The following is a 13132-nucleotide window of genomic DNA, read 5'->3' on the forward strand; positions in this document are numbered from 1 at the left end:
GCTGTATATTGTTCTGTCTCCAACTGCAAAGCAGGATGGCACAAATTTAATCCTGGGGCTTTTGAGCCCCCTGAAAAATGAGAGACGCTGCTTTACTCAGCATGCTACCAGCTTGAGGAGAAAATCTGTGGAAACAGCATTCTGGGAAGGTTCTTGGTATTGTGAACAGTGAGCATGAACAGGCCTTGACATTATCATTGGCACTGGCAATCTGCTAGAGACAACAATCAGAGAGGCATAAGCTCAATTCTTAAAATGAGTTGTCACATGCTCTCTGCAGAAGATAAATGTAGCTGAGACAGGAATAAGTGTTATACACAGCAAACATTTCAGTTGGGAATTTTTGGGAAAGCTGTAGCTTTTGTACCACTTCTGTGTTTAAAATACTGTTCACCTAAAATACACGAGTGTCACCTGTGAAGATTACACAAGGAACGTTCACAGTCCTCATTGGATTTATTGTCTTCTTCAAGCTTTTATTGGGAAAAGCAGTGTTAAAAAGAGAAGAAAATGGGATGTCATCTCACTGATACTAGGCCTGTTGCTAGCACAGGAAAGGGCTTGGTGCTGCACCTCTGGTACTTGGCAGCTTCTAGTGTATGGAAATTCCTCTTGTACGTGATCTCCCTTTCCAAACTTCAGGAAATCAAAACGAGAACACTTTCTTATTTTTTTCTTTTTTCCTTTTCAGTGCTCAGACAAGTCATGCCTCAGAACTCCCTCTCTAAAAAAGAGAGTGATTGATATCAACTTGGAAGGAAAGAAGGACTCTGGAATGTTAAAATACATTAGGCACCAGGTACTGACTAAGCAAGGCCATACACTGGTTGGGGAGGTTGCTACACAGATGTTGGGTCAGGCTGCAACAAGAAGGAAAATGTGTATGGATCATGAAGCCCATATGATGGAAAGAACTGTTGTTCTTGAGTGTGGATTAGTTCAGACTTGCATGTTTTCATGAGATGAGTAATGCTAAATTTAAGATTTTTAGGGGAACTCCTGGCAAAGAATCCTTTAAAGATATAGGTCCATTAAATGTTGATCAACATCCATGGCTTCCCATAGGGATAAATGCATCAAGACTGGGACACAGAAAATAAAACAGAAGAAAAACCACGAATCCATTTAGATGCAACCTGTCAGTGTACAGGAAGTTTCTTTTGTTCTTTCTTGTTCAGTGTTCTTGAAGAAGTAATGGACAATTCTTGGTTGTCTGAAATTTTCATGGATTGACATGAGCGTATGTGCACCATCTTGGAAGAGTTTTCCTTTCCTTTTGTCTTCTTTATCCATGTTTTGTCACCTAAGTGAGTAGCAGCAGACTCAGAACTGCTGATTTAGTGTAGGTTGAAAGCAATGTTCTTCTGTGGAACATTATCTGAAATGACTGAAACTAGAAGCTATCAGCCAGATAAAGTGCTGTCCAAAACTAGGGTAATTGTTAAAAATGTGACAGTGTTCACTGAAGACAGATGGCACAGCTCAGCTGTAGGTTGTGACACTTCTATTTTTAAATATTTTTACAGGTTATGAGCCTCTCCCCTGCACCTTTGTCACTGCTAATCAAGGCAGCTCCTGTCCTCACTGAGGAAATGTATGGGGACATCCATCCTGCAGCATGGGAGCTCCTGCTCAGTGTGGATGAGCACATGGCTGGAGCAGCAGGTAAGGGAACAAAACCAGTCAGTCTATCTAGCAGACAGCTCAACTCACAGCAGGTTACAAGGCCCTGCAAGACAGCTGTCTAGTGGAGGAGGTCTTAATGACATCAAGGATTTTGTTAGGGCTATTTGGTTTTTGCAGACCTTCCTGTGCTTTTGTGCTCTACACAAAAGAGGTGGTCAGAAGGTCCAGGAAGACAATCTGCACAGCCCTGTTTATGGTCAACAAGCAGAGAAAAACACAACTGGTAATTTATGTTTAGCAGGATTTCTATGCAGAGGAAATACAGCAATATAATCAATCCAGAGTTTGCTCAAGCATTTGGTATGTTGCCTTTGTTTTGCTTTCATTAAGCTATTTCTGTCTTGACTAGAGACCAGGCAAGGTCGACTCTTTCAAGGGTAGATAACGGCAGGACAAGGGGAAGTGGTTTTAAGTTGAAGGAGGGAGGATTTAGGTTGGATATCAAGGGGAAGTTCTTCATGGGCAGAGTGGTGAGGTGCTGGAACAGCTGCCCAGAGGGGCTGTGGATGCCCCGTCCCTGGAGGTGTTCAAGACCAGGTTGGATGGGGCCCTGGGCAGCCTGGTCTATTATTAAATGGGGAGGTTGGTGGTCCTGAATGCGGCATGGATGTTGGAGTTTGATGATCCTTGAGGTCCCTTCCAACCTGGGCCATTCTGTGATTCTATGATTCCGTGTTTCGAGGTTAACCCAGCACAGTTCTTTTCATTGCCTCAGGTGCCCACCAAGCCACTCTCTCGCTCCTCAGCAAAGGGAGAAAGTAAGAGGGGAAAAATGAAGGTCAAAATAAGGACAGAGAGAGATTGCTAACCTGTCACAAGCAAACAGACTTAACTTGGGTAAAATTGACTTACTTCATTGATAATTAATGACATAGTAGAATGGTGAGTACCAAGGAGAAACTAAAATCACCTTCTCTTTCTCCACCTTCCTTCCAAGCTCAACTTCACTCATGACTTTTCTACATTCTCCTACTCCCTGAACAGTGCAGGGGGAAGAGGAATGGAGCTGTAGTAAGTTCAAAACCCTTTGCTGTTCCTTCCTTTTCACCCTTTTCCCATATTTCTGCGCTGGGTCCCTTCTGTGGCATGTAGTCTTTCATGAACTATTCTAGCATGGGCTCTTCCCACGGGCTGCAGTTGAAGAACTGCTCCAGAATGGGTCTATATAATAGGCTGAGTTCTTTTTGAATGGACTGCTCCAGCACAGCTCCCCCACGGGCTGCAGTTCCTGCCAGAATACATATTCCAGCATGGGCTCCTCTCCACAGGCTGCAGATCTTAGTAGGATGCTGCTTTTGTGTGGGCTCCCCATGGACTGCAGTTTCCTTTAGCATGTATCCATCTGCTGCAGTGTGGGGTCCTCCATGAGCTGCAGTGTGTGTATCTGCTCTGATGTGGTACACCATGGGCTGCAGGAGGACAGCATATGCCACCATTGTTTTCTCCATGGGGCAGGGAATCTTCTCCAGTACCTGGAGCATCTCCTCCCCTCCTCCTTCACTGACCTTGGTGTCTGCAGGCTTGTTTTTCTCATCATTTCTCTTGCAGCTGCTGCACAGGAATTTTTACCCTTTCTTAAACACATAAGTGCAGAGGCATGACCAGCTCATTGGTTCAGCCCCGATCTTTGAGCCATCTAGAAATGGCTTTGTCCAGCATGGGGGTGGCCCCGGTCTCTCTTCTCCCACAGGCCACCTTGTAGCCCCCGTGCTACAGACACCTCACTATGAAAACGCAGTGCACTAGACCTAATGTGCAAACAGGAAGAGAGGAGCAAAATAAAGAAGAGAAGCAAGCTGCTTGAGGCTGCACTTCTTTCCCCCCCCCCTTCAGACTGCTTTCTAGGAAAATAATTTTGACTACTACTTTATCAAAACCTTACTAAAACTTCTCTTTCTGAGGAGTGCTATTTGCCTGCCCTTCCAGTGCATCCTGATACATCTTCCTCTTCTTCCTCTTCCTCGAGGGAGGATTGAAATCCACCTGAGAGACTGTAGTAGTTGTTTAGTATCGAGTGATTTCAGCCCTGGCATGATTTACGTTCAATCAGGGTCAAACGTGAACGCTCCCAATGTCGATATCTGCAAGCTGGATGAAAGGAAATCCTGTGTTGCTGTACAACAGCACCATCTACTGGCTCCTTTCCAGGCTGAATCTCTTATTCGGGGTTTTGGAAAGCTTTCATTGCGAACTGGCGGTTTCAAATCAGTCCTTCTAAGACTTGATGCAGTTAAAACGCCAAAGAGTAGAAAGATTGTCTCTGCTGGTGAAGCAGGATGGACTGTACGGATTTGAAGCAGGATTTTGTAGCAGAACTGGAAGCCTTTGCAGTGCAAGGCAGTACCTAAGCAGTCAAAGGTCAGCCTTGCTTTTCTACATGTGTTCAGATTGCCTTCTGTCAGTACAGCTTTCATGCCTGGCATCTGCTAAGTAAATGTTGAGGTGAGCAAGGTGGTAATTGTTCTTTTTCTACCATGGAAGAATTACTCCCAAAGAGAAATTATCTCCAGTGATCTTTGCTCAGCTACTGGTAGTGAGTACTCACACACACCAACCACCCACAGCAGCACTGTTCTTTTGCTTCCTGCTCAGTGCTCCTTGATATACACCTAAATTAATTGGCCTCCACAGGGCTGGAGTTGGGAGTTGTTCTGTTTATATTCAGATATGCTCTAATGAAATAACAGAGGGCCACCTCAACTTCTGTTCTGTTGTCTTCCATTGTGACCTTGCTCTCCCAATTCATAGCAGCACTATTTTCTCTTGTAGGCAGATTGTAACCATTGCAGTCATGTAAGAACCATTCTTTTCGTTTCTATCCCATGACAATTGACTTGTGGGTCTTCCACTGAGCCATTTGCTCCTGCTCTGAGTTGTTAAACTCACCTTTACCAATCATCACAGGAAGCAATCAGAAGTGAAACTTTAGAAAGCCAAGCTGAGTAGTCCTGTTACATCAAGAGATGCTTCTTATTTTATATCAGTTGTGACTGAGTGTTAGTAAGAAGGGCAGAGCTGTATTTCGTGTTAAAAGCAGGTTTGACAGAACTTCTTACAAGCATAATGCTGTGTGGCTCCAAAAGATAAAATCGTAGACGTTTTTGTTTCACGGTGCAGTACAAGTTTTGCTAAGCTTAGTACACTGCTGATCTCATTTTTGGAATCAGGGTTTCTTTCTGATTAGGGTTTGTACAGCTGCAATTTTTCCTGCCAAGTAAACACATTAATAAGGGAAACAGATGATCTGATGTTCTCTCCCTGCAGCTGCCATGTTCCTGCTATGTGCTGTGAAAGTGCCAGAGGCTGTTTCTGACATGCTGATGTCCGAATTTCACCACCCGGAGACAGTGCAAAGACTGAATGCCATTCTCAAATTTCACACGCTCTGGAGGTTTCGTTATCAAGTCTGGCCTAGGATGGAAGAAGGAGCTCAACAGATCTTTAAGGTAGATAGAATACGTGAAACACAGTGTCACCGTCTGTGGCTTGTCTTGTAGGATAGATGTGTTATGACATGCTAACATGAAATTGCCTCAAAATCTGTTTCGGAAAAAAAATCTCATTCATATACTTAGGTACAGGTGGCGTTGGAACTCCTATATAAAATGGGACAAGTGCACTGGGGAACACATAATGAGGTCCAGAAAAACAGATACAGAATGAGATTTGTCAATGTGGTCTTATTTTATAGTGAGGTACCCTTTAATTAGCACTTAGCACCACAGACATTAATATTTGTGTGCTGTAACAACCTTTGTGGTTTTGTTTAGATCCCTCCTCCAAGTATAAACTTCACTTTGCCTTCTCCTGTTCTGGGGATGCCCTCTGTGCCAATGTTTGATCCTCCCTGGGTCCCTCAGTGCAGTGGGAGCGTACAAGATCCTATCAATGAAGACCAGTCGGTAAGCAGAGATGTCATGAGAGTGAGCATTGCAGTTTCTCAGGAAGGGCCTGGGCAAAGCTGAAGCCTAAAGGTGCAGACAAAACTCTCAAGTTTTCTTGTTGTCCTTAGCTGGAGAAGATCTAGTGAATATATTGTCCACGTGGGGCACAGAATGTTCTATGTGGACTTTCTATATATACTATATTATACTATATTATTCTATATATACTATATATACTATAACTTTCTTCTGTCTGTTTGATCGAGGAGATGCTGTACTGTACATCATGTGCCCACAAGAGACAGTAACTCAGATCTTAGGAGCACAGTTGCTGTCTCTCCAAAGGATAAGTTCACTCAAACTGTTTTCCAGTTTTCTGTCTTGTTTTGTGTGGTGTCTCAGAAGGAAGAGGCCTATTATACGTGTAGCTCCTGGTGCATCTGTTCAGCTAGTGTGACTTTGATTTTATTTAGAAACTGAGTTGCTGAATGTCATTAAGGACCTTGGTGGAACACACAGAATATGTGTATCATAACTAATAGTGTCGAGTTATGTCTCTTCTCTCTTCTTCCTAACAGAAGTCATTTTCAGCCAGGGCAGTGTCTCGTTCCCATCAGCGAGCAGAGCACATCCTGAAGAACCTGCAGCAGGAGGAAGAGAAGAAGCGCTTGGGTCGGGAAGCCAGTCTCATCACTGCTATCCCCATCACTCAGGAGGCCTGCTATGAGCCAACCTGCACACCAAGCTCAGAGCAGGAAGAAGAAGGTGTGCCCCAGGGCCAGAAACTGCCTTCCAGGAAACTGAGAGCACCTGCTACCAACGTACAGCACAGCTTAGGGATGTGACGTCCAAGAAAAAGCTGTTGTTAGTAGTAGCAAAGTCCCTGCTTTGGTATGGTCACCACCTTAGAGACTGGACAAGTACTAGCAGTGAATCATTTTAATATCTCTAGAAAGGTGGTGAACAACCACTGGATCTAGATATGTTTTGGGAGACACGTGTGCAGAATTTGCAATTCTCAGTAAAACTAAGAACTTAGAACTAAGAACTTAAGAACCAAGAAACTAAGAACAAAGGTGATTAATAGGATGTACATGAAGAGAGGAATATAGACATCTCAGTTAAAATATGACTCACCAAGTCACTGCACACTATTATGGATCAGTGCTTAGCTGGTTCCCAAAGCATGAGTGAAGTGGTTACTTGATTTCATAGGTCTTAAGTTGTTCTAGTGTTACCTGACTTGAATTTTCAATGTTCCGATTTGGTTGCAAGTGCTCTCCTTCTGAAAGGTCCCTAAAGTCTGTCGGCTGGATTATGACTGACATTTCTCATTCTCTTTGTCAGTAGAAGAAGTTGCCAACCTGGCCTCCCGCCGTCTCTCTGTGAGTCCTTCCTGCACCTCCAGTACATCTCATAGGAACTACTCTTTCCGTCGTGGCTCTGTCTGGTCAGTGCGGTCAGCGGTCAGTGCAGAAGGTAGGTTGAAGTCACTGTGGAGTATCCTTTCCTAGAATTTCGTTCACTGGAAGCCTGTGATCAATAAAGCTGATGGCATTAATGGCATTACATTTTGCTGAATGTATTCCCAGGCTTGAACCAATTTATAATAAGCTAATTAACGTTCTTGGGCAGAACGTTGACCGAAGGCTCAATTTCTTCTTGGAAATAGTAGTAAGCTTGTTGTGCATGCACAGTGATCAGATATAGCCTGCCATTTTGTTCTGTTTATACAGCACTAACGCAAACATCTGTCTGACCTGCCCGTATGATGTCACAGCTCATTCACAAACACTTACCTTCTGGTCTTCTTTGTACTCCAGATGAAGAACATACTACAGAGCATACTCCAAACCATCATGTGCCACAACCACCTCAAGCTGTGTTTCCAGCATGCATCTGTGCAGCAGTACTCCCCATTGTCCATTTGATGGAAGATGGGGAAGTCCGGGAAGATGGAGTAGCTGGTACTGAACTAGATTACATTTCAAGTCATTCTTGATTAGAAGTGGCAGAAGCAGCCAGTAATTACAATGTTTACATTTGCTAGGTGCCATAACTAGAGTGAAAGAAATAATACAACCCTGTATTTGCTCACAGTTCATTTTTTGTAGAAGTAGTATGTGCTATATATTGTCATGAGTGTATATATTTGTTACCAGCCTTGTGAGTAACCAATTCTCACAAACTATTCACTAATAGAAGAGCAACATTTTTTTTTTTTTTTCATTTGTTGTTAGATCTTGAAGGTTTGTTGGTATTTTGAGGGGCCCTAAAAAGCCCCCAGTCCTACAAAGATGTTGAGAAGCTGGAAGGAATGTAGTGGGATACCAGAAGAGAAAGATCTAAAACGTGTTTTGTGAGAACTGACTGTGAAGCTGAGCTTGTTTTGTGTGGCAAACAGGAAACAAACAGCTAGAGGAATGCTGCTATGTAAGCTGCATCTTGGGAAGTTCAAGATGCGAATTAGAAAATAAATTCTCTACCAGGGGCATAGTGTAGTCTCATTGGAATCTCCATTTGTCTCCATCCACAGCAGGCTTTGTCTTGGCTAGACAAAGCCACAGTTGACATAATGTAATGCTGGTGACAGTCCTGCTCCAAGCAAAGTTTTAACTAGAGACCTCCAGAGGTCTGTTCTCAGCATTATTTCTTTGATCCTATGACAAATAGAAAACCAATTATACACAGCTCTAATATTTGCTTTATGGTCGGTGACTTATTTGTAAAGTAATAATAGGTCCTTCTATATTTCTTGCTCTTAAATGTTTAGAGATGGTGGACTTTTGAGCTTCCTTTTTTGTCGCTCATAATGTTAGCTGATTGCAAACAGAACTTGATGACATTTTCTTTTTTTCAGTTTTGAGTGGGTATAGTCAGTCACTGAATCAGGGTGTTGTTTTGTGATCAAGATATGAGTGCTGAAAACAAAACAATGACTAATTCTCTCGTGTTGTTAATCTTCACAAGGTTACAATTAATTACACTTTGGGGAGTTGATAATCAGCACAATCCCCTGCTGATCACCTAATGTTGCCCATTAACACCAGATAGAGTCACTCCATGAATCACCATGAAGTGCAGTTTCCATGTACAAACAAAATAATATTTTTAGTTGGCTTGTTTGCTCATCTGGAGTTGTGAATCCAGTTATTTCCCTGATCACAGTGGTGAAGTGCTACCTGTCCTGTCACCAGAACCTAGGGAAGGTTCAAGTGTTAGGCTTGTCATTGTTGCTTGAAATGACTGCAGTGGTGAGCCAAGTCCTAGTACCTCAAAGTAACTCTGTGTATTTCAGTACAAACACGATAAATGTAGTAGGTTAGGAACATTTGCGTTTAAGTGCATCGTTTCAAGGCTTTTCCAAGGGAGAGAGTTCTGACTATGTTTTCTTTTTTTATAGTGAGTGCTGTGGCTCAGCAGGTCCTGTGGAACTGCTTGATTGAAGATCCCTCTACAGTTCTGCGCCATTTCCTTGAGAAGCTCACAATAAGCAACCGGCAGGTGAATATCTCTCTCTAGCAGACTTAGGTATTGCTTAGAGCAGGGGTGCACAGCAAGCAGAATCCCTCTGTGGGCAGTGACTGGAGAAGTAAATTTGCTACTCAAAATCTTCATCTGGCTTCAATTTCTGTTCATTGATGTCATGGGACACAGCTCATTTACCACCTCTAAGGATGTGGCTTGTTATACGTTAGCCTTGAACAGATGTTTAATGAAGCGCAACCCTTTCTATCAAAGATATCACCTCCACCCATGCCACCCTGTTCCGTTTTCTCTCAAAGGTGGGAGTGGCATTGTCTCTCAGTCTGCCTGTCCTTGGCTGACTGTGAAACTCCCTTCCTGCTTCCTTCCCACCTTAAGCTTCTTAAGGAAGGAAAGTTAGATTCGTTCCCCATCACCTATCTAGCATCCACAACTGCTGAGTTGAGCTGTGCTGGATTTCACAGCATCTCTGTAAAATTTAACTAGGTAACCATTTGTTGTAATAAGCAAGAGTTGGTATAATCACAGGGAGAAGAGTGCAGAATTAGGATAATACAATCAGGATAAATGACAGTAATGTCCTTTCTCTGATGAAAAAGGCAGACATTGGCCTGGGTGCTGTGCCTTGGGTCTTTGGGAAATAGAAGAGCAGTTGCAAGCAGAGAGTTCTATTTCATGCACCAACAGACAGAGCTGAACAAAGGGATAAAAAAAAATGGTTAATGAACAAAGCTGGGGAAAACAAAAGGGAAAAATCCTTTTTCTATTTTGTGATGGAAAGAAAAAGCATTTGCTCTTTTTCCAGGATGAGCTAATGTATATGTTAAGAAAGCTTTTGTTGAATATTGGGGACTTTCCTGCGCAGACATCTCATATCCTCTTTAATTACTTGGTAAGTAGCTTGGGGGTCGACTGTGCAGCCCATAATCTTACCTCTGTCTGTCTGTGTCTTAGGAAGTTAATGCCACAATCTGCAAGGAAATAAATGGTCTGTAACTGTTCATTTACAGGTCATATCTGCTTCTGGCTCTAGATGCAAATTACTTGTACCAGCCTTTCATTCCTTAAAGGGAGAGGAGAAGGAATCTTTAGCTTTCTATTAACCCTTTGCACTCCCTGTCCTGAATTTCTGAGTTGAGTCACTAATGATGAATTTTAGACAAACAGGAGGCAGAAATCATTTATTGTTTTACTTAATATTCATTCAGAAAGTGCTTTGCTTGTGAATGGTCTCACTGGAATAAATTATAAGCTTCTTTTATAGTCATAGAAAATGCATTTGTTGGAGATCTTTTGATTAAGTTCTGAAAAAACAGGCAAGACCTATACAACTCTGGGAGCCTTCCAGTGTTTGTCAGGTGTCTGTGTGGCACGTAGAAGCAGAAGGTACACGGAGTCTTATAATGAGAAGTTCTCCATTTTCCTCATTCACAATGGCTTATAAGACTGGGTTGCAATTGCACTTTTTCCCCCCGCTCCTCATCCTCTACAGGAAAAGAAAAAATAGTAGAAGCAAATTGTTCTGTATTATGTGTAAACTTTCAGGATACAATTTGAATTTAGAGTTTGTCCTCTGAGTGAGGAGAGGCAGAAGAGCCATGTTCTTGTTCTGTGTTTATGGAATGCCCTACACAGTTAGTGTGCATTATCTGATCTTCCTCTTACTTATTACTTGCAGGTAGGACTGATCATGTATTTTGTACGCACTCCTTGTGAATGGGGCATGGATGCCATTTCTGCCACGCTCACCTTCCTCTGGGAAGTGGTGGGTTATGTTGAAGGGCTTTTTTTCAAGGATCTCAAACAGACTATGAAGAAGGAGCAGTGTGAAGTGAAACTGCTGGTGACTGCCTCAATGCCAGGTATCAAAAATGAGTCTTTAAGTTTCTTTCACTTCCAAGTTCACATGTTCCTACCAAAAAATAGATCTGCCAGTACCGCATTAGACCTGCTCTGAGTGGCTGCGTAAGTCGCTTTTGCTTGAGTTGAGGATTCTGTCAGGAAGTTCAACCTCTAGTTCCTCGAGATTCAGAGGGCTACTTTAAGAGCTCTGAAACAAACAAACAAAATGAATAAGAACAGTCTTTTTAACTCAGAACTTTATGCCAGTTGGGTTGTGAAAACCTGGCAGGATGATTACTGTAAAATGCAACCTCTTGTTTAAGTCTCTTGAGAGCCCCAGCAGAGTGTGCGGTGAGCTTCAGACCTCATGAGTCAGGCAAGAAATTTCTTGGTGAAAAACACATTCAACATTTCAGGCCTGTTCCTTTCCCAGAGTTGTCGCTGCTAAAGTTGCCAGCTCCCTGTTTTAGGAACAGATCAATTTCTCATGAACTGTACGATTGCGAGCCTATGCTATCACCACATAACCTGTTCCAGGCAGGACTGGCATTGTCTGTCTGCCCAGGAGTTAATTTAAATTGTTACTTTTCCTACATGGCAGTCTTTTGAAATGCAGCTTCTTTTCTTCCTTTAGGCACAAAGACCCTTGTTGTGCATGGACAGAATGAGTGTGACATACCAACTCAGTTACCAGTTCATGAAGATACACAGTTTGAGGCTCTTCTGAAGGTGCGTTTTTGAACTGAATGGACTGTTTAATGTTTTTTTTACTTGCCATACCTGGATCCCAGCAATACATTCTGCCTGAGCTTCCTGATTTAGTGTCACATTTGCTGTTACAAACATTTCTGCATCCATATGAGGAAATCTTGGTTGCATGAATACAGAATCCTATCTTAAAGGGTAATAGAAATGTGCTGACATCACAGCCAGCCAAAATCCCACAAATGCAAGTACGTTAAATACATTGCAGCTTGTTATCCCTTGGCTAAATACAGAAGTCATTGAAGTGACTTTTATTTTATCAACACTGAAGAGAATGATTAGGATCAGAAAGAGTAGAAATGATGATTTGGTAGCCATTATGATATGTTTGGATTTAGGAGATGTGAAGTCAGTTCCCTTTTATGCCTATTATTTTCAGGATTAACTTAACCAAGGTACATAAGAAAAGGACTTGTAGAAACCTCTGATTTGTCCAACTACATTAAGTTTTAATGGGAATCATGCACCTCAGTGCTTGAGGGGGTCTCAACTGTAGTGTCTCTGTACATCCACTATCTCTAAAACTTGATTAAAGAAGTAGCATGTAAATAGAAGCTACAATACCCGTATGGTAATACAACTGGACAAATACATGCAGTGTGAAGACCTCAAAAGAAGTAACTTCAATATTCAGGACTGTGATATCCATTTGCCTTGATTGTTGTGAACATATCAACTTACTTTATGGTTTAAAAAAGAATGAGGAATAAATGTGAAAAGAGTCACAGAGCCTATAAGGTTGATAGACATTCATATTTGTGCCTGTATACATTATTAACAGGATATTGTTCTTTTAGACATGGAGGTGTTTGTACAAGACAGCTAATAAGTAACTGAAAGTTTCTCTTCTCTTCAGGAGTGTCTGGAGTTTTTTAACATACCTGAAACACAGTCTTCTCATTACTTTTTAATGGACAAGCGATGGAATCTCATTCATTACAATAAGGTAAGGCAAAGGTCAGGTACAGATAACTTAGTTCTTTATATCTCATCCCTTATAAACATCAGGGTTATCTGAAGGGGAACAAGGAACCATAAGCAGAATTCTGTCCTGCAGGCACCACGTCTCTGGTATTCAGTTATGTGTTGTAAAAAATTGGAGTCTGACAGAAGAATGAAGTGACAGAAGTGGAGTCCCTTGGCTCTTAAGGCATTATGTCCAGCTTTCCCAGAAAAGAGAGAGAGCAAATTTTTCTTCTGTTTATGCCCTGCTCAAAATCTTCAGAAAGGATGAAAAAAGGACCTTGTATTCTGTTGTGATGAACAACGCTGTTGCAATTGCATTTGTTTAAAACTCACTGTTTCTTTCCTGGCAGACCTATGTTCGTGACATTTATCCTTTCCGGAGGTCCGTTTCTCCCCAGCTCAACCTGGTGCAGATGCATCCAGAAAAGGGTCAGGAGCTCATTCAAAAGCAGGTATCTTACTGTCACTGAACACCTCTGCCCATAAACAACTCCCATAAATAA

General features: G+C 42.2%; 1 protein-coding gene across 3 annotated transcripts in view; it reads left to right on the forward strand.

The window, feature by feature from the left end:
• Positions 1 to 13132, forward strand: part of UNC80 (unc-80 homolog, NALCN channel complex subunit) — a gene marked incomplete at both ends in the record, with an annotated part of 125727 nt that overhangs the window by 68138 nt on the left and 44457 nt on the right. For all 3 annotated transcript variants that reach the window (XM_079538944.1, XM_079538943.1, XM_079538945.1), the window contains 13 exons: positions 692 to 799; positions 1527 to 1665; positions 4951 to 5132; positions 5457 to 5588; positions 6149 to 6335; positions 6918 to 7049; positions 7394 to 7537; positions 8974 to 9074; positions 9862 to 9948; positions 10735 to 10918; positions 11533 to 11627; positions 12520 to 12609; positions 12980 to 13081. In XM_079538944.1, the coding sequence (XP_079395070.1) occupies positions 692 to 799; positions 1527 to 1665; positions 4951 to 5132; positions 5457 to 5588; positions 6149 to 6335; positions 6918 to 7049; positions 7394 to 7537; positions 8974 to 9074; positions 9862 to 9948; positions 10735 to 10918; positions 11533 to 11627; positions 12520 to 12609; positions 12980 to 13081 (1683 nt within the window). The remainder of the gene's footprint in view (positions 1 to 691; positions 800 to 1526; positions 1666 to 4950; positions 5133 to 5456; positions 5589 to 6148; positions 6336 to 6917; positions 7050 to 7393; positions 7538 to 8973; positions 9075 to 9861; positions 9949 to 10734; positions 10919 to 11532; positions 11628 to 12519; positions 12610 to 12979; positions 13082 to 13132) is intronic.

The sequence above is a fragment of the Tetrao urogallus genome (assembly GCF_951394365.1).
Source record: "Tetrao urogallus genome assembly, chromosome: 8".
NCBI classification, from domain to species: Eukaryota; Metazoa; Chordata; class Aves; order Galliformes; family Phasianidae; genus Tetrao; species Tetrao urogallus.